Source organism: Lepisma saccharinum, chromosome 11 (genome assembly GCF_977018435.1).
Source record: "Lepisma saccharinum chromosome 11, izLepSacc3.1, whole genome shotgun sequence".
NCBI classification, from domain to species: domain Eukaryota; kingdom Metazoa; phylum Arthropoda; class Insecta; order Zygentoma; family Lepismatidae; genus Lepisma; species Lepisma saccharinum.
This window is the reverse complement of record NC_139239.1, coordinates 66,874,802-66,899,428: the sequence shown is the minus strand read 5'-3', so window position 1 is coordinate 66,899,428 and position 24,627 is coordinate 66,874,802. Positions and strand designations below refer to the sequence as shown.

The 24,627-nt window shown below is 38.8% G+C and overlaps 1 protein-coding gene across 1 annotated transcript in view; it reads left to right on the top strand.

Annotated features, from left to right (window-relative positions):
* ChT (choline transporter) overlaps nt 1-24,627 on the top strand; it is a 63,426-nt gene that overhangs the window by 9,671 nt on the left and 29,128 nt on the right. Inside the window, exons 2-4 of the mRNA XM_083131321.1 lie at nt 11,974-12,155; nt 18,469-18,576; nt 23,264-23,419. Coding sequence (XP_082987447.1) covers nt 11,990-12,155; nt 18,469-18,576; nt 23,264-23,419 — 430 coding nt within the window. The 5' untranslated portion in view covers nt 11,974-11,989. The remainder of the gene's footprint in view (nt 1-11,973; nt 12,156-18,468; nt 18,577-23,263; nt 23,420-24,627) is intronic.

The window sequence follows — 24,627 nt, the reverse complement described above, 5'->3', positions numbered from 1 at the left end:
AATCTTAATACGTATGAGCAATTTTTCTTGCCGTTTTAGAGCATGGATTTTTAGCGTACTTATAACTGCCGAATAAATAGCCGGATTATAATCCTATGCAAAACCGTCAATAATTTCCGGCTTGATGGAGATGCAGTGAGTCTTCCAATGATTCACAGCTTCGATTCCAGGTGAAGACACATTACACATAGTTTCGATTCTATTTTAAACTAAATGTCCAGTACCTGTTACCAAAACACAAAGTGGACATAAAAAAAACTTCGACATTTTTACCCACAAAAGTGTGTGTGTGTCTGTGGAATGTAAAAATATGTACACATTTTTGCCCCTACCAGAGAAAAATCTTAACCCACCTATAGTCTGGATATTTATATAGCATTGAGTTTGTAAAATATATAGCAAAATATGACAAATATGTCATTAAATACGTAACATAGTACAAATATGTAATTTCCTAAAAGCATATTTATTACACATTCTAAATTTTGATGAATTGATGAGCAACGGACGGGGAGCAAAATTATTTTCTGTTACACGTATTTGTTAACTCAGTTCGACATCAGAACAAGGGAAAGAGAAAATAAGACATAGTTCTGTATTAGCTCCAAATTTGATTGCGGGGAAAGTGGGGCAACCACAATGATAAATACAAGAGTCTTCTGAAACGTTCTCTACCACATACAATCTGTAATGCAATTTCAGTTAACGAAGTTTCATCTTGAAATCAGCCATCTTGGGGTCAACTTATTTAAAAAGAAAAATGAGAAAAGTGGCTATCTGATGTATCAAAACGAGTTACCCGTATCTTGCTTGTAATCAAGATTCCTTATGTCACAGGTGGGTTGATATATGATTATTGTAGCCATTTTCTCGGAATTTCTTAATCAACTTCATGATTCGTCTAATTAAACTTCGTTGACATGTTTCTCAATAACGCAACGCAACCAAAACGATCTTCAATAGATTTATCTTGAGTTAACGTCATCGTTGATCAATCCATATGCAACGATAGACATTTAGAGCCTCACACAGCCTCAGCCTCCGACCTCCAACTCGGCCTCTGGCCTCACACGGCCTCAGCCTCCGAACTCCAACTCGGCCTCACACGGCATCAGCCTCCCAACTCCAACTCTGCCTCAGCCTCACCCTCCGAACTCCAACTCGGCCTCACACGACCTCAACCTCCGACCTCCAACTCGGCCTCGGCCTCGGCCTCACACAGCCTCAGCCTCCGATCTCCAACTCGGCCTCACATGGCCTCAGCCTCGCAAGGCTCCTGGAGGCCGAGGCTGAGGCTGAGGCAGGGCCTCATTGACCTCCGGAGGCTGGATATCTCTGGGGGAGAGTCGTCCAAAACGGGGAAGGAGGGTCAAATAAGGACGTACGCTTTAGAACCCCTAGACTACCCTTTGCTACGGGCCTGGATGGACAATTCTGAATGAACTTCTGTTTCCAGCATGTCTTTGAGGACTGGCAGCAACGTTTCGACAGTTGCACTTTCTCTAGAAGACAATACTTTGAAAATATCCTAATACATGCATTTTTATAAATTTCCCGCGAAACTTTTTTTGCCCCTTATAGCCTTCCCATCGTACATCGACTTTGCTTTAAAGCGAAACGCAAGACTCAATGCAATAGATGTCGTGTGCAATGCACCGAGCAACACTTCAACGAGACATTCTCAAAATAGAACTCCACGTACAAGAGAAAAATCCCACGAATACGAATCTTTCTGACAGTCATCGCGTGCATGACTTCATGATTCGCTTTCGTCAGCGACTTTCGGATTTTTCTCTTTCGCCAATCGATACCAGGGAGCAAGTCTAAGAATTCATAAATATCGGTGTTACGTCAAAGGTTGTGCATTGGATTTCTATCGAATCGCAAGATTGTGGTTTTGAGAAGTCTCACACGACTCCAAGAACAAGTTAGGCAATTGCCAGTGAGAATTCTTGCTAAGACTAACATGTCATGACTAGAGGGCGGATTTTTGCATTTTTGCAGTTTTTTTCCCTTAAGGAAAATTCATATGCTCTCAACGTATTTATCCATTTCACTTGATGTGGATTACTCTGGCAAAGTTTTATAGTGCATATAAATGCATATTTGGGACGTTAGTGCATATTTTAGCCTAATGTGCATATAATCTGCATGGGAGTAATTTCCATGTAATTGTTCGTTTCATGTTTGTCTGCTTCATTTTCCCCGTCAGCATTTAAGAATAGCCTACTTCGTCTGGTCAGGGGCAATAGTTGGGTCAAACATTCCAAGACTCATCCCATACCATTGCAGGTGGTCTGGTTGCGAAGATACAGAACCAACGACCTTCCAGAGATGTGAGTCACATTTCCAAATTGCAACGAAAACACTGGTCGCGTTATTTGAGGATTATCTGTTAATGTGACATCTTGATAAATCTGTGAGTGTGTCTGTGTGCACTACAGAAGTTATAATAAATGTCGAACGAGAGAAAAAGTAACAGCTCTAAACATGTAATACATTTCAGGCATTTAGAGTAGTTTCTGGCAGCTGAAATGGATGCCGAAATGCAAATTTACCATGCTCAAATAGCGCTTTCATTTTTGGAAACAGAAAACATTTGTTGCCTGCGTAGGCCTGGACACCGTGATTTTCATAAAGTTATGTTAATATTTTCGGACAATGCTGCTGTATAACCTAGTGAGGGATCATTCTGTTATTTAGTACAAAATAAGATGGTAGAAACTAAGATAATTATGGTCAGATGAAGATATGCACTATGAGCGCATTTTATTCTTAAATTAGACATAATAGAAATACAATCACTTTTTGCGATTATTTATGTCTGTCGATGGATGGCAGCTGGTTTGGATTAAACATGATTTTTGGGTGATTTTCTCCACGAGAGTAATAGTGATTTGAAGTGCTAATTTTACTATTAAAGTGATTGGAAGGAGAAACTTGGCAGTCCTATAGAAACTGAGATAGCGTCCGTGGAATTTGTGTACTTATTGATATATTTAAAGCCGTTTTTATGAGCGTAGAGTACAGTCCCTGGTTTTGATAAGGAAAATGGACACAATTATATCTCGTATGTTTTAAAAATATATGCTTTTATTATTCTTTCGTATATTGTTGTGCATTATTTTCCATTAAATCTCGCGCGACAAATAGCGTTTGTTCGACTCCCATGTTACGGTAGGTGCGAATCACGGATTCATAGTGCATGAATTTGCTGCCCGAGTTCAATACCTGCCTATAATACATTTATCTCTGTACAAACTCTATCACCACCAGAACCGCACGTTAAATGTAGCAATCCAGCATTGCTTCATTTGAATTGACGGTTAAGGTGATAGATTCACATTCGGAGTGTTGAATCACCGCATTAGGCCATCCACACCATTGTTGTATGTCTGTAGTTGTACGCGTACCATGTGCAATTTATGATTGTGTTGTTAATTTGAATAAAAATGCAGTTATTCTGAATCTTAAATAAAGTATTAAAAATATGGTAAAATTTCGTTGATAGTTTTGAACGGCCAAAGATTAGATTTTGTTCTTCCTTTGTCCATCCAATTTCCTTTCGATATTGCTCGAAAGAAAATAGTACCAGGAGAAGTTGAGAAAGCTGAATTGGAGAAGCAGTTAGCAATAACTTACAGAAACCTGAGTTTGCAGTTCCCGAGATGAGTGATTTCGGTGTTGCAGGGGGAACATGTTCAGGATTTGCCTGAGTACTCCACAACTGAAATTTGTTTATTTAACAGAAAAATCAATATTACATCAAGATATAACACAAGAAATGGAACGAACAAATACTGTCCAGGGGCATCTTGTGAAATGGAAAGAACCTTTTCAGAATGCAAAGACTTATTTTCTGAAAATCGCAATAGTCTGCTACCTGAAAACATGGATAAATAACGCCTTGTATATTCAAATGCTAATGTAAAAGAATAAGATATTGGTTAATTCAACGAAAAGAGCATAGTGTTTCCAACCATATACGTATATTATTATAATTGCAATATTGCAATTTGTAGAGCAAGCCTCCAGACAAAGGAATGCATGTAATATGATCAATTTGTTACATGAAACTAAATACATTTGTAAATTAGTATTTTTAGGTGATTCTAAGTAGCACAATTTATCACACTTTCATTTCTATAATTGCGTTCAGTGAGTTACTGATACATTTATTTTGCATGTAAGACGTACAGAACCTTAAAATAGGTTGTTTTGAAACATTTTAGTGCATATTTTAAGTGCATATTTCGGACTTTTTTAGTGTATATTTGCATGCATATTTTGGCTTTTTTAGTGCATATAAATCCGCCCCCTAGTAATGACTGTTTCTTGTACTTTATTCAGGAATATTAGCTGCCGTTCATAAAGATTACCTTGCTACATTCATCTTTCCATTTGGTTTGAGTATAGTAAGGAAAAGTCCAGTAGCGGCTTCTGCCTATTCGCACATTCGCATGTGCACACCCAAATAAATCTGTAATGCAAATCATTATTATTATAATTATTTATTGAACCCTGTCTCCTTCGAAACATCAAGTGTTCCCACGCCGCTTCAGCAAGAGAGGTGGTGGAGAAGGGCGTGCTCGCACAATGCGAGTTTCGTTCCCTCTGACACTGTTGGAGCAGTCGCGTAGAGAACGCTGATTGGGTCTTTTGGCTTGGGAGCGGTGCCTGTGGATTTTGCATCATAAGGAATCCCAAGAACGCAGCGGTGCGAGTATTTGACAGGGGTGGTACAACACTTCTTCTGGACGCGAGACTGAAGTGCATGCCCATAGAGCCAGACCACCAGCCGTCACTGATACAGTGGACTGTTTTAAATTCGAACTTGGATAATTCGAATTATTTGGCAATTCGAGAATTGACATGTTTTTGTTAATTCGAATTTTGGATAATTCGAATGTTTTCGTGCCCCTTGGAGTTAGAATTGAAGAGAGTCCACTGCAGTTATTAGTCAACTTAGTGCCTGCATGTCGCTTTCTAAGAGTAACATGTGACTGAATAGAACATAAAATAACCACAAACAACCATCGAACCTAGAATCTTTACTCTCAAGAGCCTTTTATGTTAACCTACTGGAAATAATAGGCCGTGAATAAAAAGAACAATATTCAATTCATGCAACATAGCAACAACACCGAAAAATATTTTTTTTTAGAATAGGACACACCAAATACAAATTTTACTAAGAGGACTGATCAAAAAATATATCTAATAATAATAATGAACAAGACCATAATCTGCGTGTGTATATTGTTACATTACTTTTCGAACATCCCTCGTATTACTTGATTATGGCAAGCCTGTCTTTACCACCGTCTGATTCATTTTAATCGCCTACCTAATTGCCCTGAATTATTTACACGGGGTGGTAATTAGGAAGGATCAACACTTGGCAGGGGCAGGGGCGTGCCCCCCACTTTTTTGCCACTTTTGTCCCCGCACTACGATTCTTAATGCTAAACATTGTCTACCAAGAGAAAGTGAACTGCCCTTGCCCCACCACCAGTTTTGGCACCCAATCGCCGCTACTGCCCGATTAACATTGCATGCCGGGACTTCTGGCAACGTAGTACGCTAAGCTAAGCTAAGCTAACCACTCCGCCACCGACGCAAGCCGTACAGAAATTCACTGAAGCTTAAACCTCCAACAACCTATTTTCCTTCTAACAATCTTCAATGCCAAATTACAACCTTTCAATCAATAACACACCACACCCACGATTCGCAACAATTTAAACTGGGAAGCAAATTGTTATACTAAATGATTAACAAAAGTTCAAAAGAACAGCACCGCAAATAACATCAAAATGGATTTAAGAGAATTGTTGTTTTGAAATTCGCCATCTTGTTCTTGAATAATTTATGGACTTTTCCAGGGCTAGATGAGCGTAAGGCATCGGACGTCGGGAGAGGGCTCTTTCTTGTTCGTGACACATGATTGAGCACGTCGATTGTCTTCAGAGATAAAATTGCCATGCCGCCTCATTTCAGGCATGAAATAGTTTAACGGCAGAACTTTAACAAGTGTTTTGTCACATGAAGAAGGACGGGTATGGTATGAGTGAATTGCCACCAGCATTTCAACAATCGATGCGGTGCACGTATTCCTTAAGTTACGATCCAAATCATGTTCCGAGAGAATAAACCGAAAGTGAGATACTCTGGAATCCCGCATGAGACTCGCAACGAGGGTCGCAGCCTTCCACAGCAGCTAACGTGCTTGTAGTAACTGTTGTATGTTTCAACAGCAATGAATAAATTTATATTTTGCTAAAGAAAAAAAAGAAGTTTAATCTTTACATGTACACATTCATTAGGAGCAGATGTTTTGGGTCACAAACATTTTTTCGAGTATAAGAACGTACACTCAATTTTCTTTCCTCAATGCTTCTACATATTTTCGAACTTATGAGATTTAATGTAAATTTAGCGTTAATTTTACATAATGCAAAGACAACCTTTTTGTACTACGAGTTATAGATAATGCAGGATATAGTAACTGTAAAAGTAATTTATTCTTACTTTTTAATGTAAGTTTGACTGTAACGGAGTTACATTCGAAGAGAGTAAATTCAGTGAGTTATTTTTAAAAAGTAATTTTCCGAACAGATATTTTGTAATATCTGATTAACATAGGCTGTAAAATGCGCCATATTATTGATTCGTTTGCTTGTTTTATTTTACATCATAAATTGGCCCGCCATTTTTAAATGCGTAGACCGATTTCACTCATATGCAATGTCTAGCATATGTCCATTGACATAGACATTCATTGAGAGCTATTCTATTGATATAGACAGTCGACAATACTCATTTTACTGACAACCATTCCATTAACAGAAAAATCAATTAGAGGTATTCCATTGACATATTTATCGACAGCCACACAATCACAATCACAATCGGTGACAACCCTTGAATTAACATGAACATTCACCAACAGCCTTTCTTATTGACATAGAGATTCATCGCCAGCCATTTCACCGACACACACCCAAGGGCTTAATGAGATGTGAAATTACGGTTTCTGGCAAATCAGAACCCAGAATCAACAAGGTGAACTAAATTTAGATCATGACACGACGAGACGGTAGCCATTTTTTTTATTTTAAAAAGAGAGATAACAAGATACGCGATCGATATCAACACGGTTTTCCCAAAGGCCAAGAACTTGCCTTCGTAACATGCGTGCTGCAAAAGCAAGTTGGAAATTAGGTCATGCGTTCCTGGACGTTGTAAACGCTGCTCACTTCCTTCTGGTAAATTGCATGCGGGTCATTGTCTTTGCGGTGGCCTTTTGTGTGGTTAAACGGGCGCCAGAAACCATATTCATACGGGAACTTCGCGTAGGAGTAAATCGCGGACGGGATAACTCGTAAACACAATCATGGAGTGTGCAACAGACGGGAAATTCTAAGTGGTTGACACGCAAAGGGGACGAGGTGGATGTGTTCGTGATTTAATACTGGGGACTCAATTAGCAACTTATGCAAGCTGAAGAGAAAAGAAAATAAAAAGTTCAATTTCATTTAAAAGCTTGTTTTATGTAATTTGTGTATAATCGCCCCAGCTTGGGATACCTATTTTTTTTCTCTTTTTCCCCACACCACACCACTACTTTAAAACAAGCTGTTATCTTTCATCCAATCATTTTTTACCACGGCAATCCGATTGGTTGGTTGATTTAGTGTTTTAAGTCCACGTTATGTACAGTCAGGCTAATCGGGACTGGGATCCGAACCAGTATGTGCCTCCACCTAGTATCGAACCCCCTTGATTACAAGGCGACGGCGCTACCAGTGCGCCATCGGGGAGGCCCGCTACGGCGGTGTCGTGTCGTTTGCGCCGAGGCTTCTTATCGGTTCATTTCCGCCGTGACATATGTCAAGACCTTCCTTGGCTGGTTTTCCCACAATCCAGAGTGTCATCACCGCAGCGCGCACGTGTGTTTATGGGCACATGGTGCATAGTGCATAAAGTGGACTTAACACATAAAATCAAACGTGTGTTTATGACGATGCACAGCTGTGTTTACACTGAAATGTTAAACCTATCCAGAGATTCAAATATGACTTTTGTTTACTCATTTCAAAAGACCTTACACAAGATTACTTGTATCAATTTTATTTCACAACACAAAATACATAAATCAGCATCAGCCTATTAACTATTAATCATTTATCGTTAATCGTCAAAGAAACATTGTAAATATAGTATTGTTAAAATGTACACTTTGGAAGCAACATAAATGTGCCAATCTATTACACTTAATTATTATACACTACATAAAATCAGATAAACACAGCTGCCGCTTAGAAACGTCATAACCACACGTGCGCGCGGCGGTGATGACACTCTGGATTGTGGGAAAACCCACCAAGGAAGGTACTGACATATGTTGCGGCGGAAATGAACCGATAACAACCCTCGGCGCAAATGACTCGGCGCAAGCGACACGGACTCGCTACGGCAATCCTGGATGTAAGATGTTTGACTACTATGCAAGAGGATCAGGCTCGATTTCAGGTGTGCGATTTAACGGGGGGATGCCGGGGATTGCCCCCCACAAAACATGCTATCCCCCTCAAAGAAAATGGTTAATTAATTGATTGATTGATTTGCTTTATTTTACTTCGCTTTTTGTGCCACGTTTTGACTAATTTGCGAAGATGGGGATGAGTGATGATATGATGAATGGACACTCACAAACATCCATGCCCATGCCGAGATTCGAACCCGGGACCCCTGGTCAAAGAAAATGGATTTGAATGCATATAGTTTACCATTTCTTAACTATGTAACAATAAAATAATAACCCGTGGCTCTACAGCCCTGGAAGGGCCTTGGCGTTTCTCCCGACTGCCAGTCTCCCTCCCACAATCCTACCTAGAGATGATAAGATCTTCAATCGGTAATGAGGTAACTTGGGGTCAGCACGCCGAACCTTCAGGCGATATAGATTTCACTACGCTACTCACTCGTAGCTCCCAAATTTCCTCACACTCAGAGGAAATGCATCATATCGATTGATGCACCAGAATGCATCGATTGATGCACTAAAGCGTGTTTTATGGCTTCTTCAAGGAGATTCACATTTGATGCATTTTTGTATGTCGCGAAAGAAACACCAAAGTGCATCATTTGATTCAAGTGAGGATTTATTTCAGTCGAGATGCTTTTCAATTCATCAGTTGATTTTCCTTGATGCACCTTCCTGCATCTTTTTGGATGATGCACTTAAACGTTTGGTCTGAGCTACAGACGAAATGTTTAAGTTCATCATAAAAGAAAGATGCATTCTGGCGCATCAAAACGCATCAAGGTGCATCAAAACGCATAAACTGATGCATTGAAGTGCATCTCGACTGAAATAAATCCTCACTTGAATCAAATGATGCACTTTGGTGTTTCTTTCACGACATACAAAAATGCACCCAAATGCATCAAATGTGAATCTGATTCTTTGAAGAAGCCATAAAACACACTTTAGTGCATCAATCGATGCAGTCTGGTGCACCAACCGATATGATGCATTTAGTTTTCTGTGTGCAGGATGGTGGGTTGCCACCGGTCCTATACACAGGCCGAAAACCCAAAGCACAGCGCCTTAGACTGCACGGCCACGGTGGAGGACAACCATGTAACCAACACGACTGAAAAAACCATTCGTGTCCATTAACGGTCCGGTTATCAAAGATTTCCATGCCGAAAGGTATACAGCCTTGTGGATTAAAGGAGGACACCGTTCTCCAACTGACCAGCCTCACCGAACATGTATTAAAGTGCTCACAAAATACTTGTAGGTAGGCTAAATGGACATTAAGTTTGAACTTGGAAATATAAAATTTGGCAAGATTTCGATGTTACTAATTCGATAGTTCTTTTTGTGTATGAGTTTGGGGTTTCTTGGAATATATACAAGTGTTTCTAAATTACATGAACACGTTATCATAAGATTTAATAATTTGGATCAGAACCGCAAGATAATAGTTTAGTTGACTGGTAACATATATACAAATTTACATTCCCGCATTTCCCAAAATGAAATCACAAATACGCCACTGAGTGGACACCCCCCCCACTCCCTTCCCAAAGCAAAACGCTTAATTTGCACAATGTTTCCCAGTTCAGAATAGGGCTCAGAGTGGTGGAAATTGGAAGAGACCGCCAAAATAGTCCGCATATTTTTGAGACAAATTGAATGCGAAATCGTGCTGAACGGTTAGGATAGGCCTAACAGTAGACGAACAGTTTTTGAGAGAACTCTGCTTCGATTCAAATTGTTACAAAAATATTATCTCTTTCTCTCTGCTTTTTCCTCTCTTCCTGTTTCTCACTCTTCTTTCTTCTTCCATTTCTCAGTCTCTTCCGTTCTTTCTCTATTCCCAATCTTTTTCTTCCTTTCCTTATTTTAAAGTGTCTATCTTTCTTCCTCTATTTCTAAACCTCTATCTATCTTCCTTTACTTCTCATTCTCCTTCTTTTTCTATTTCTCAATCTCTTTCTTCTATTTATTCATCTTTTTCTTTCTCTATTTCTCAGTCTCTTTTCTTTTATTTCTTCTCAATCAATTTATTTCTACTTTACCTTCACTCTTCCCTTATTGAAATACCTGTCACTTTTCTTCCTACATCTTCCATTACTTTTTGTGACTCTTCATTTCTCCCTTCCCCTTCTATTTCTTTCTTTCTGCTTATTTATCTCACTGGCGATGATAAAGGGGAACAGGACATATCTCGCTCTCCAAGATAAGAGACTGCATCTTACTCCCAGATTTTGAAAAATACCTTTTTGACTTCCAATATTATTAGCATCTATAGCAATCTAAATTAACCGACTTCTGTGAATTTTTATGTAACTTCCATTCGCTTCTCTATCACTTTCTTACGCTATTTCTTCATGCTATCACTTTCTATCTTAATTCCTATCTCTCAAACTTTCTATCTCTCCCCCTTCCTCTGTGCGAGTCTGCACGTAGTATTTCTTGTTCTGCTGTAAATGATGCATAAAATTTCTGATGTACAGTACATTGTAGATAACGAGGTATAGAAACTAGTAGAAGGGGGCAAAAGTATCATTGTAGCAGATGGGATGGGAGCTATATAAAAATCTCGCAAGTTGGAAAGTTAGGTAATAACATTGGTAGTCAAAAATATTTTTAAAAACTGAGGGGGTGGGGTGCAATCTCTTCCCTGTGCGAGCATAACATGTCCTGCTCCGCTTTATCATCGCCAGTGAGATAAACAGAGGCGGAAGGAAATAAATAGAATAGTGGAGAGCGAAACATGGAAAGATAGAGAAGAAGAAAGTGAGAAAAAAAGAGAAACATTGAAAGAGATAATAATGGGGGTAGTTAAGACTATTTAGGGCACGCTGGGACCCTACTAGCCCCGACGGTAGCGACACCTACAGCCTTGATGGGAAAAATCACATTCTGCAATCTTTTATTTTATTCCCAACAATTGTCGTCTCACCCTTTTCAATTTGGTACCTTTTCTGTTCAAATTTCACCGATACTGTCTACTTCTCATGATTCTCTACATTGCACCACATGTTTGTTAAAAAAGTAATAGATCTACAAATCTGGTATAGTTCCTAGTTCATAATCGGTTCGTAGTTTTACCACCTGAAAAAACACTTATTTCCCTATGCCCACTCTTACTTATAATTAATTATTAAGCTCCTCCTTCATAATTGTGTACATCACATATTTGCATGTACCATGTTGTAATATGCCACAATAACAGTTTTTAATTTTTATATGTCTTGCTCGATATCTGTACATTTGCTTAATTTGAAGTTTTAAGACCTTGTGCTGCCACCTCTTTTTCTTTTTTTAAGTTCACTGTTCTTGCGGCAGTCTGGGATGGAATTTAATGCTACAATAGCGTATTTATGTTGCAAATGCACAAAAATGTATCAACTTACGATAATACACCGTCTACACGTCTTCTCTCGCTCCAGATACCAAACCGCCAAGATGATCAACGTAGCAGGAGTTATTTCCATCATCCTTTTCTACATCCTGATCCTGGGTGTCGGGATCTGGGCAGCCAAGAAGAAGGAGGCTGGGAATGACTCAGAGGAAGAGGTGATGCTGGCAGGGAGGAGCATCGGACTCTTTGTCGGCATCTTTACCATGACAGGTGAGTTACACTCTCAGGAACCGTATTTTCAGCGTACGGTCCAAGGTCCGGTCCACATGTTCGTATTGAACATTAAATTTTGCTTCTTTTGGCTAATCGCGACGATGAGGATGAGTGCTGGTTACATGAAATTGATGAATGGAACTCAAATAGAACACCCGTGCCATGAGATCGAAAGTCGACCACTTAACGCATTCGATCGTTCACTTGCTTGTTTTAAAAGTATACCTGTGATGCTAAATAAACAAAGTGCATTAAAAAAGTTTCTTAAAAAATAATTTCTGTTTTATTTTTACATGCACTGTTAGAAAGAACAAATGTTCATGCCTCAGCAGACTTTCTAACTTCCGCTTAATATCAGAGTTGTTAAAGTCCAGGAACCCTTTTTTCTCGAACAATTTAAATTCGGTCCAAGTTGCGTATTGTTTAATTTCAATACGGAACTTGGACCGGATTTAAATAGATACGGAAAAAAAGGTCCCTGGACTGAATTGAAATACTTTAAAATGAAAAGGTTCTTTACTATCTACTATCCAGAACCCATTTACGCTTGCGGATTATCTCTCTTGCACTGGAAATGAATTTATTTAAAATTCCTGGACATTTGACAACCCTGTATAATAGCGCTCTACGATAACAAGTCCGCCATTAAGACATAGTAATATATTAACTGAATATTCTCCTTGATTCATACTCCCACTACGTCATCCAGCATCCAATAAATAATTTTATTTTAATATCATGTATACAGCGTTTGCTTTTCTGTACGAGCTCAGCTGCAAGACAGCGGCATTCTGACTTCCTTATAACTTTTGACATTCAAAGTGTGTCAAGTGTCTTCTTTGCGATGCGAGCCTTGGTATTCTCATTTCTGCCAGATCAGTCATCCAAGTTATTCTCTCGCCTCCGCTTTCTTTAATTTATCCTCGCCTCCATGAGCGATGTATCAGTTTCGCTATCTTAGTGTCAGAGATAGATAGATTACCCTCTAATGCAGCACATTTATAATGTAGGGCTCACCATTTCATCCGTTTCTACAACGCAAGCCAAGTCAAACTACGCCAGGATCGTTGCATATTCTGCTATCCAACTATATAACATCGCGGGAACGTTGAAAGAATAGCCTTACCTGATTGGTTACTGGAAAACCGCGCTCTAAGCACGTAGCGATCAATCAGAGCCTCTACTTTAGGCGCGAATTCATTTCGGAGGTAGCTGTTTCCTAGGCGGAGGGGATATACAGTAAGGTAATTTGTATTAGCGATTTTTTAGTCTCTGTTTCAAAAGTTATTAAAAAACAAATGATGATTTGATTGCGTTTAATTTGTTTGTGCACAATTCCAGCGGAAAGTAACTTCCAGTAACGTTCCAAGCACTGGTTCTATGGTGGGGAGGCTGCGGCGGGAGGACAGAATAAAATATTTTGTAATTACTAGAGCAGTTCAGGCATTTATTTTCGTTAAAATAGGCAGGCAAAAAGGCATTTATAATGTGGAAAATAGGCACTAAAAATGAAAAAAAGGCAAAATAAAGCGAAGAAAGGCACATTTGGAAGTCACTTACTTTTATCTATAATCTCTGGCAAAATGTTAAAATCTACATTGGGAAGAGCATTTCAATTTTCTCCGTCTTGATTACACATAACTACAAGCTGTTTTTTTAAGTTCTCAACATTCATTGATAGTCGTCTGTCAGAGAGAATGTTTTTCATGATAGAAAATGAATTTTCTACTTCGACAGAAGTTATTGGAGCATACATAAAACAAGCTAATGTAGCTGGACTCATTTTGGTAACAGCATTTTCACCTTTTAGAATTGTTTTCAATTGTTTCAAGTCCTTATTTGCACTCACTACACGTTTGCACTTTTCCGCAACAGCTTACCCCTTTTCTCCTGGCACTTCCATCATCTGCTGCGTAGATTCCTCGAAGATTTTCATGGATGCTACAAGAGTCTCACCTCTTTTTTCTAGCTTTGTAATTGTCTCTGGCAATGCACAATAATGTGTAAAAATAAACGACCGTTCATTCTTCAGTTCTGAATAGCACAGGAGTTTTTCACTTCACGAATTGAAGCCGCTTCATTTTCTGGAAGAGCATGGATCACCTCACTGATTTTTTCAAGGTGGTTAGGATAATATATAGCTTCCGATATCCAGCTTCCCCATCTTGTCAAGACTGGTTGCGGAGGTAAACTAAGCTCAGGCGCAACTTCCTGAAATTTTCGGGTTCGAGAGGGAGATTTCAGAAATATCTTCTTTGTGTTCGAAATCAACCTGCCCTCTTCAGCAGTCAATCATGCACAAGAAATGTTAGCCGAAAGGCAATATCCTAACTGAGCATGAAATACTTTCTTCTCACACTTTTCTCCTTCAGCAATGTTGAAACATGCGTGAGTTCAATATTACTTAAATAAGGCGAAAATTATTCACATAATAAACGGAAGAAAAATAAATGCCAACATATTTTTTTAAAAAATGGTCAAATTTCATTGAAAAAGGCAAAAAAAGGCATTATAATTAAAAATAGGCAGTGGGGTCCCAAATAGGCAAAATAGGCAAAATGAAAAGGCTTCTAAAGCATTCGAAACAACATAAAAAACGCATATACGGAATTTTTTATCAATATATGCAGTAGATAAAAAGAGGCATTTTGCCAAACTTCCAACCCGGTGGAGGCGCATAGTGGTTCGTATCCCACTTTAAACTGTAGGTCCAGTCCCAATTAGCCTCACTGTGCATAAAGTGGACTTAAAACAACAATTCAAGTCAATTCATTTGCTACGTTTTTTTGGGGAAGTTTCTTACTGCTTTGATGTGAAACTTTTGATTGATTGATTGATTTGGTTTATTTTACTTTGCATTTCTGCTACTTTGCTACACCCATCGCCAGGCCGAAATTCGAACCCGGAATTCTCAGCGTCGTAGTGCACTCTACTAGACACTACGTTACAGAGATATTTTGATATTTTCAAAATTTCTGGAGGTGCTGTTACGGACGTCAGTGGCATTGAAATTACATTACGGAATGGCATCGAAATACCAACTCTATGGAAGGATGGCATTTGACTTAACGAGAGAGAGAGAGATACCGGGAAGAATTGGAAATAAAGAGGAAGTTACTGCGTTACTAGTAACTAATTACTTCCAAACACAGAAAAAATAACCTGTTCCAGTTACTAAAAGTAAAACTCTAACTGTTATGTTATCAAGAAAGATTAGTTAATATCAAACGTGTAATTTGGGACACCAACAGTACTCTCCTATTCCAGAAAATTCAATTTCCACTTCTGCGTGTTATTTCAAATTACATGTAGCTAACATAACTCCACACACATCCCCCTCCACTTTCCCTAATGAGAGAAACGTCTATTGATCCAGTCTCGTCCTTGACCTGTCCCACAGGGTACAAGCGGCACACAGGGTGCGATTCGACATGCAGCAGATGGATATGCTAAAAATATTGATAATTTGTTTTAATGGCTGGAAATTTATGAGGTCATAATCACTTTTTTGTGACGTCGTTTTTTGAATATGGGCCTGCACAATAGCACCATTAGACGCAGGAAATTGCTGTCTCGTTGTCCACATCAGTACTCTGCCTCTTGTATGAGGAGTCAATGTTGGTTAGAGCACAGTTTTATGTAAATATTACTGTTTTTGTAGCTCTATTGTCTTTATATTATCGGAACATATATCATAGCGCAGTGAATAAAGTTTACTGAAGCTGATTATGTTTGCACGGAATCTCTAAAATTTAAGTAAGCCCTTATACACAACGACTAGCAGAGAGCTCTTGTAGAAAGAGAAACATGTTTTATCAAATGTTAGTAGGTGTAACTACAAGATACCACTATCTAAGGCTAGATAGTAGATTTTCAAGTGAAGAGGACTAGAGATGAGCTAGAATAGTACATAGTGAACGGGCGTTGGATGTCGAGAAATGACGTCACGTTGAGGTATCGGTTGTTTTCGTTGGTTGATTGATTTGTTGTTTTAAGTCCACTTTATGCACAGTAAGGCTAATCGGGACTGGGCCCACAGTGTAAAGTGTGATCCGAACCACTATATGCCTCCACGGCGAATTGAACCCGGGACCCCTTGATTACAAGGCTTCTGTTGTTAAATGGGATACATTGTTGTTATGTTTACTTGTAATCGGAAGAAAGAAATGTGTTTAGGGAGAGAGCGAAGAAGGCAGGAAAGATAGTAGATAGAACGGAAGAACATTTAAGAAGCTGAACACAGAGGGAGAGAGTGACAGAGATAAAAGAAAAGATTAATAAAGACAAGAGAGAGAGAGGGAGAAGAGAAATGAAGAAGGAAAAATGGAAGCGAGAGGGGAGAGTAAGAGAAATAAACAAGCAATAGAGAGACAGAGAAGGCAAAGAAGAGAAATAAAAGAAGAAAGAGAAATAAAGAATCAAGACAGAGAGAGGAAAGAAAGAGAAATGAAGATGTCAGGCAGAGAAAAAGAAAGTAAATAAAGACGCCCAACAGGGAAAGAGAGTGGAGAGAAGGAAAGAGAAAAGGAAATGAGAGGAAAAATTAAGAAGTCAGATAGTGAGTCAGAGAAAGAAGGAAAGAACGATAAGAGAAATAAAGAGAAAAGAGACAGAGAGCGAAAAGAGTAAAAGCAAGACACAGAGAAGGAGAAAAAATAAAGAACGAATGGAGAAGAAATTAAAGAAGGGAGACAGAGAGAGGGAGAAGGAGAATAAAGATGAAAATTAGAGAGTAATAAATATGCACGAACAGAGAGACAATAAAACTGAGAGAAGACGTTCGAATGTTAGAAACGGAGATAGAAGATATAAGAGATACAAATAAAAAAGAGAAGGTAGGAATAAGCAAACAATTTCCTTTCATTTCAGTGGGTCAAACGACTCCCCTGATTCTACCTGAGAGCGCCCATGGGAGCAGTAATAATAACTTAAATATTATTGCAAGGCAAGAACGAAGCTGTCGGAAGAAAATTCGCGAGGCAAATTACATTTCCCGTAAAAGATCTACACTTAAAGGAATATGGTTATCAGTATTGCGATATATAAAAGCATAGCTTTATGTGTGTGTATGTGTGTATATAAAGAGTGCGGTAACTTTTCTTTTACTAGTTGAGACCTTGTTTCAAATCTGCGAGCGCCGGAAAAATCACACTTTATCATGTTTGTATGCAGCCAAGCACTACAGATTCATTGTTGCCACTAGTTTCTTTATTTCTGTCAGATAACGTGATGTTAGTAGTCTACGGAATCGAGATCATACTACAAGAGAACCCGACAAGAGATTAACGCTTTCAGTCAATTCATGCACTGGTAGCAAAAATATTGAGAAAGTAACTTTCTGACTTATAGAAACGCAGTTTTGTATTTTTTTTTAATTCCGTGTAAAATGTACGATCCATAGACGCATAATGAAATTTCCAAGTCCTGTGCGATAGCATACCACTAACGGCGACTTGGTCATAACGCCCCTTTACGGTCTTAACCCCTACAAAATTTCTGGTTACGCCACTTGCTCTGATGGTGGCCACGGTTTTGGCAACACTGGGCGCAGGATAAGGTATTTTATATAATTATAATAATAATGTAAGTTATTGCTACACTTATCCAATTCCTGACTATCCTTTTCGATATACTCATGACTAGGACTAGGATTTTGATGACATTAAAATTGCCAAAAAATGACTTTTAAAAGATGCATTTATGATCTAATACATGCAAGAAAATGCACTATAAACTTTAAAAAACGACCTAAAAATTCTGAAATATTTGTAGAACAAATGTATAAACTACAAAGAGAAATTGAAATTACAAATTAACTTTACAGTATCTATCACATGTTCATTTCGTTTAGTAGTACAAGTAAGAAAGTTCACTTTTTGTCATCTTTTACACTTTCAGTACTGAGTTGCAGTACACAACGAAAATCATACGCAAATTTTCAAAAGTGAATGATTGTCGGTTGTCGGACAAGATAGCTTTGTACATGGAAAAACTTCTCTCGACTTTCACCGACACAAGAGGAGCGTCTTGAAATGAACAATATCACTTGCTGTTATGTCACTTCCAATTCTATGGAGTGCAAATTATTTCCCTGACAAAATGTCCGATACAGAGCACAAAATTTCGTGCCCCTTGTCCCTTGCTTTTTAACAATAATCCGTTCGGCGACAATGTATGTACTGATAGACGGGAGAATCATATTGTTTTTAGCTGAATTGTTATACAACAGCTTGTAATTCATGACCAATCCTCGTATAAAACAACAAAAGCATCCGCCAAGTAAATAATACATGTTCTTTTCTATTTACAGCTACCTGGGTAGGGGGAGGCTACATAAACGGAACAGCCGAAGCCATTTACACGAGGGGACTCGTTTGGTGCCAAGCTCCGTTCGGATATGCCCTCAGCTTAGTCTTTGGTAAGTTGCATAATTTAGTATTATTATTTATTAATATATTTTTTAATTTGATATTTGACTGTCTTGACATGTGTTGTTTGTCTAGGCTCGTTCTTAGAAAACACCAGTCCCTGAACGAGCTATAAGTTAGGTGCAGGTCTCGATATCACTGTTGCCAGAACCTCAGAACACAATTCCCTTTTCCAAGTGCAAATTTTCCCTTTTCCGTTCATTTTAGAAACAGTGAAATCGAGATCACAAACTTCAATATTTAACAATAATAATGATAATGATAACCAAAAATCCATTCACAGAAATATCGAAAGCATGAAAATAAGGAGGGAATAACAAATAATGATAACTGATAACAGTATACTTTGCCAAAAACTATACAAAATATGAAAATTTTCGTGACAATATGTTTTGGCATTATTGTATTAGTTGTGTTATTATAATACTTTTAAAAGTTAGATGATGGGGAGGTTCTGATTGTTCTGGCGAAATAAACAATTATGGTATTTTGCGAGGGGAGTAAATTACGAGATTATAGGAAGGAAAACGTACGTATATTCCAATTCACCTCTTCAACAATTTTCAGGCACAGAGCTATCTAAAAAAAAAGTAAAAAAGTACTTTTTTTTTTACTTTTTACTTTTGAATACTGTATCTGTGAAAATATTTGGGGAGGATAGAAGGGATACATATTGGATCGAAGAATTTAGGAGATGGTGTAACACCTTCCAAAAATTTGAGGGTACAATATAACCCCCCTCCTGGGACACTGGGTGCAGATCAAATGGAACAAGTAACAAATTTTCCGACTATGAAAACTTCAGCAAATTTAGAGCCTGTGAGCTAAAATTGTCATAGAAACTACATAACTCCAAGGATTGATCTGGTATGCAATTAAGTTAAAGCTGTCTATATGGTGGACTGTAAGAAGCGCTTTACACTCAAGGATTTTCCGAAAAATAATTATTTGCAAGCATAAAAGCTTACAAAAATCTTGTAGCAGACAATGCTTACACGAAAGCATATCCTCTAACATTCCAGTTAGCATTTGCGTTCCGATGCGAAGCAGAGAACGTTAGATAATATATACAGCACAAAAGGCATACGGGATGAGCCAGTTCCTGGTGATTACAATTGAAACTACTAATTTATTCCTTCATACGTGTACTGTACACGCTATAAATTATGTATTTAAGCAGGGCCATTGATTTGTACCTAATACCATTTTATAGGAAATGTTATTCATCTCGGTTGAATAGTTATTGGCTTTTAAAAATGTGAAGTGATACACTGTTTACATCTCACTTGGCCGCCATTACATCTGCACTCGTGACCATGAGGTCGCTTCTGATTGGTTACGCTACGAAAAATGCTACGGACCGAGCCTATCCTTGAAAAATGGCATGAAATATGCCATGGCATCTGAAACGCCATAAGATTTTTCAATTTGCACGGTAGCATTTTTGGCATGGCATTCATGTTAAGAATAATGTTAAGGAAAATGTTTTACCCTTAGGCGGGCCTAAACCTACAGTAAAAATTCTTGTTGCGATTGAATAGCAGTATAGATATTTACATAGCACTTGCCTATAAGGTCGGATGGGCTGTTATGTTGTTTAGTAGCTGAGATGTGTGGGTGTTAGTAGGGTGCGGAAACAATCTTGTGGTGCTTGTGGACCTGTCGACCCCCAGCAGGGAGCCTGTCCCGAAAAGGTTGAGAATATTTTTAGACGATCAATATCTTCTCCGGGGGCTAAGTGGAACACGGGAGGTTTGTTTTAGGACAAGGGCGTTTCGGTGAAGAAAGGGTTAACCAAGATAAGAAAGTGTCCATTTCGTTTTGGTTATGATAATGTACTATATCGCGACAATCAGTGGCTGCGATTTGGTTCCAAAACCGGGGGGGGGGGGGCAAACACAGTATATTTCCCTTTGTAGATAGGGTTTAGCATAGTGCGGGGGCAAAAGTAGCGAAAAGTGGGGGGGGGGGCAACTGCCCCCTCGCTTCCCCTAATCGCCGCCACGACTGATATGTAGGTTTGAAAGCAAGTCTTGGAACAATTGCTAGAATACCCACACAAAGGGGTATTTCAATCTCGATAATACTTTGGCTGTCACTTCCGTACCTGATGTGCCAAAATTTCCCACACTAACATCCTATTAACATGTACAGTCACCTGCAATAAAAATGGGACACCCATATATATTCGTTTCACTGCAAAACGTTGTGCGTCTTGCAAGGTTGAAATTGCCATTGAAAATTTGCTACTGAAAGCCACTTATTGCCTTAGAGTTATGCAGCGAGAATTTCAGTATCTAGGTGTCTCATTTTATTGCCGGTGACTGTACACTAAAATACAGTGGCGTACTTTCCATGTTACGCGGTAAACCAACTCTTTTCATATATTTTTATACCTTTACTTTAATATAATATGTGTAATTGCTCATTATATATTATGCAAACGGTTAAAACAAGCTTCTAAACCAGAATTTAAGTAAATTATTTAAAGCCTTTAGAGACTGGTTTATGTACGCCACTGATTGTTCTCCATCGCACCTTTCTGACGACCGGATTTCCTCCCCGGTTGTAAGTGGGAGGGCGAGGGAGCCGAAGCGAGTGCTTGCGGGGTTAGTTCCACCGCTAGAAACAGCGTTGGCAGGAGATGCTTGTTCCTTCTTACTTTCTGTGCAGCGCTTGGCAGAAACAGTGTTGCTACATGAAGGGAAATTTTCCTTGGTGCAGAGAAATCTAGTAGGTTCAATTTTAGGTAAAATGGGAAGATTTTATAAAATCTGAATTGGTGTTTTATTTCTATTACAACTAATTAGTCTAGATGGGGTGTATAATGAATATATACAATAAATAAGAATTGTTTCAGTAAACCAGGTGAAACTTTCAGAATAGCAACTGCTAAAATAGCATATCTAAAATATCATGACATGACATGATTCTGCGTTTCAGTAACAGAATAATCACAGCATGTCGAAACATATTCTTCAGTAATTACCGAAACAACAACAGGAAAAATAAGATTTTAGTATAAATACTTAAAAAAATTACTAATCGCATTAGTATTGTTTCCGTTTCCACGTCCATACATTTAATGTAACTGTCAATTGTTCTCATGATAGTGACATAAAAGCGATACAAAAATACAAATAATTTGGTTAGACCTGTTTATTTAATTTTGAAACATTCTCTCAACGAGATGTAAATAAACAAGTGCTAGCTTGGAAAACACGTATAATCATAGGAATCATAATTTCAAATTGACATTTAAAGTTCTAAGTGAAATGGATGTATTTGTATAAGAATTTCTGCGTAAATTCTAATTGTTATTTACTTTTCTTTTCGATTCTCACAAATATGGCAGCAATTCGAGCGTGCCAGTTTTCTTTCGATTAGTTACTTGTCTGTTTTAACTGATTAAACATTTTATCAAGAGATTCATATCTCCCCCCTTAAAATTAATACTCGATCCTTCCACCAAAATTTTCGTGCCAATTTTAGACTTACTGTTTACGTTGAAGAGTGGATGTTGCCTCCTCCAAAGCAAATAATTCTCAATCACGAGAATTTCGCAACAGTCTAGACAATAGTAATATACAAGAATTGGGTACCCCCTCAATTTAACGCTCAATCCCCCCTAACTAAAATACCCTCTATAATCTAAGACTTAACATTGATATTCAAGAATTGGATATTGTCTCCCCCAAACGTTTAATTCTCAATCCCCCCAGAATCCATGTGTCAATATGTAAGAGTTGGATATTTACCTCCACCCCCCCCCGATAATTCATATTACCCTTTACAATTCCCTTGAAAGTCTACAGATTGCTATTTATATAGCAGCAATGGTGACTTGAGTCCAATGCTATATTGTTCACGTTAAATTTCCATCATAAAAATCCCCCCCCCCAATTGGGTGGAGGAACAGGCATCAACAAACCCGCCTGTGAGCAGCCTTGGACCTAAGTACTTTCTTTTCCTTCATCTAATGGATTAAATATGATGCATTTAAGTTGTAAAATTTTTAGATATATTTTAGAAATATATAACCATAACCCACAGCTCTACAGCACCTTGGAGGGCCTTGGCTTACCTACCGACTGCTGGTCTCCCTCCCACACTGTTCCTCCGTCACCTGTTATAGCGTGGAGGTCTCAGACCAGTGTTGGGGTGACGGGTGATCAGCCCGACGAACCCCCAGCCGTTGTTGTAGGTCTTCTCGACCGGGTTACGCTCACTCACTCGGATCTTCCCAATTTCCTCACGATGGTGGGTTGCCACCGGCCCTATACGTAGGCCGAATAAATTCCGACCAGAGCCAGATTCGAACCTACGCCGTCCCGCAGCGAACGATCTCAAGACGAGTGAACGCCTTAACCCGCTCGACTACGGAGGAGGACTTTAGGAAATATATATATAAATGTTAAATTTTATATTATTTGAAAGGGAAAAAATCCCCCCATGGCGCAGTCTGAGCCATAGTCCCCCCTGTGGGCATCCCTGTGTGACGATGAGAATGGGTGATGATATGATGAAATATATATGTGTGTGTGTGTGTGTGTGTGTGTGTGTGTGTGTGTGAGAGAGAGAGAGAGAGAGAGAGAGAGAGAGAGAGAGAGAAAGAGAGAGATTACTGTTGAAATGGATATACAGAAGTAAAGTTTCACCCCCTGTAATTCTTTGCAGGTGGCATATTTTTTGCCAACAAGATGAGGCAGCAGGGATACATCACAATGTTGGACCCTCTGCAGGATACGTTCGGGGAGAGGATGGGAGGATTGCTCTTCCTCCCCGCCCTCTGTGGGGAAGTCTTCTGGGCAGCAGGGATTTTGGCAGCCTTAGGTGAGTCACAATTCATTTTTGCTATTCGGTATCTTTAGGTTGGTGGCAATGACCACCAACTGTAATCTTAGTAGTTCTGTAGCCTTGACTTTGCCACAGTTGTGTTTTTTTCATGTTGCTAACCTTAGGTTGTCACAATTGTTTTCTTGGTGGGCAGTAGCTTTATGTAGGTTACAGTTAAAGACTACAGGGGGAAAAAGGAGGCAAGTCAGTAAATGGTCGAAAATGAGTTAACAGCAGATTCATGAAGCTTCAATGATGTAGTTTAGGTGGACTCAATGTCAGAACAACAGGGAGGTTAGTCACTGAGAAATTTAATCTTGAAGATTTCGCATACAGGGGAAGAAGGAGGTAAGTCAGTTGAATACAGGGGGAAAGGGAGGCAAGTCATTTTACGAAAGTAACTTCACCGTCTGATGATGCATCTGAAACACTACTTACTGTACAATCTAGCATGGATTTCCACAATCGTGCGCGGGAAGAAACAAAAACAGAGGCCTTGCACCTCATCTGGAATTAACGAATTTCTACACCCTGCTAGAGCTTATGAGGGACTTCTACAAATATCAGACGAAAAGTTCAAAGATCTTCAGGAATTGAAAGTGTTCTGCACAAGAGAGGCTCAGGTTTACTACACAAACCTGCCACATGGACCTAAGGGGCAGAAACAATGACATCACTGCCTAAACCTGAAGAAATGAATTTGTGCATTACTTCATAATGATGTAAACTGTTACATTAAGAATGTTTTTGCCATAACTTTTGTACTCTTCTTGAATCAATTTCTTTCATATTTCATTTTTATACAAAGAAATATATGCTTGCTTCATAATACATGTAAAGAACAACATACATCAATAAGAATAAATATTATTTGGTTTCAAACTTTAAATTTGCTATTCTGTACAATTATGGAAAACTGACTTGCCTCCTTTTTCCCCTGTAGTCTTCTGTCAATAATCTTATGTGAATCACAATAATAGACGGATCTATATTTCTTCTAGAAGGGGCACAGAATATGCTGTAAGGATTTGATAACATGTTCGTTTAAGGGTTTCGGTTTAGGTCCAGTTTGTGTTCATATAAACTATATAATTGGGACTGCACCTTCAAAGTGGAATCCGAACCGCTGTACGGTCACCGGCAATATAAATAGGACAGGCAGATCCTTAAATACTCGCTTCCCTCCAACGTGTTATGTGTGTTGC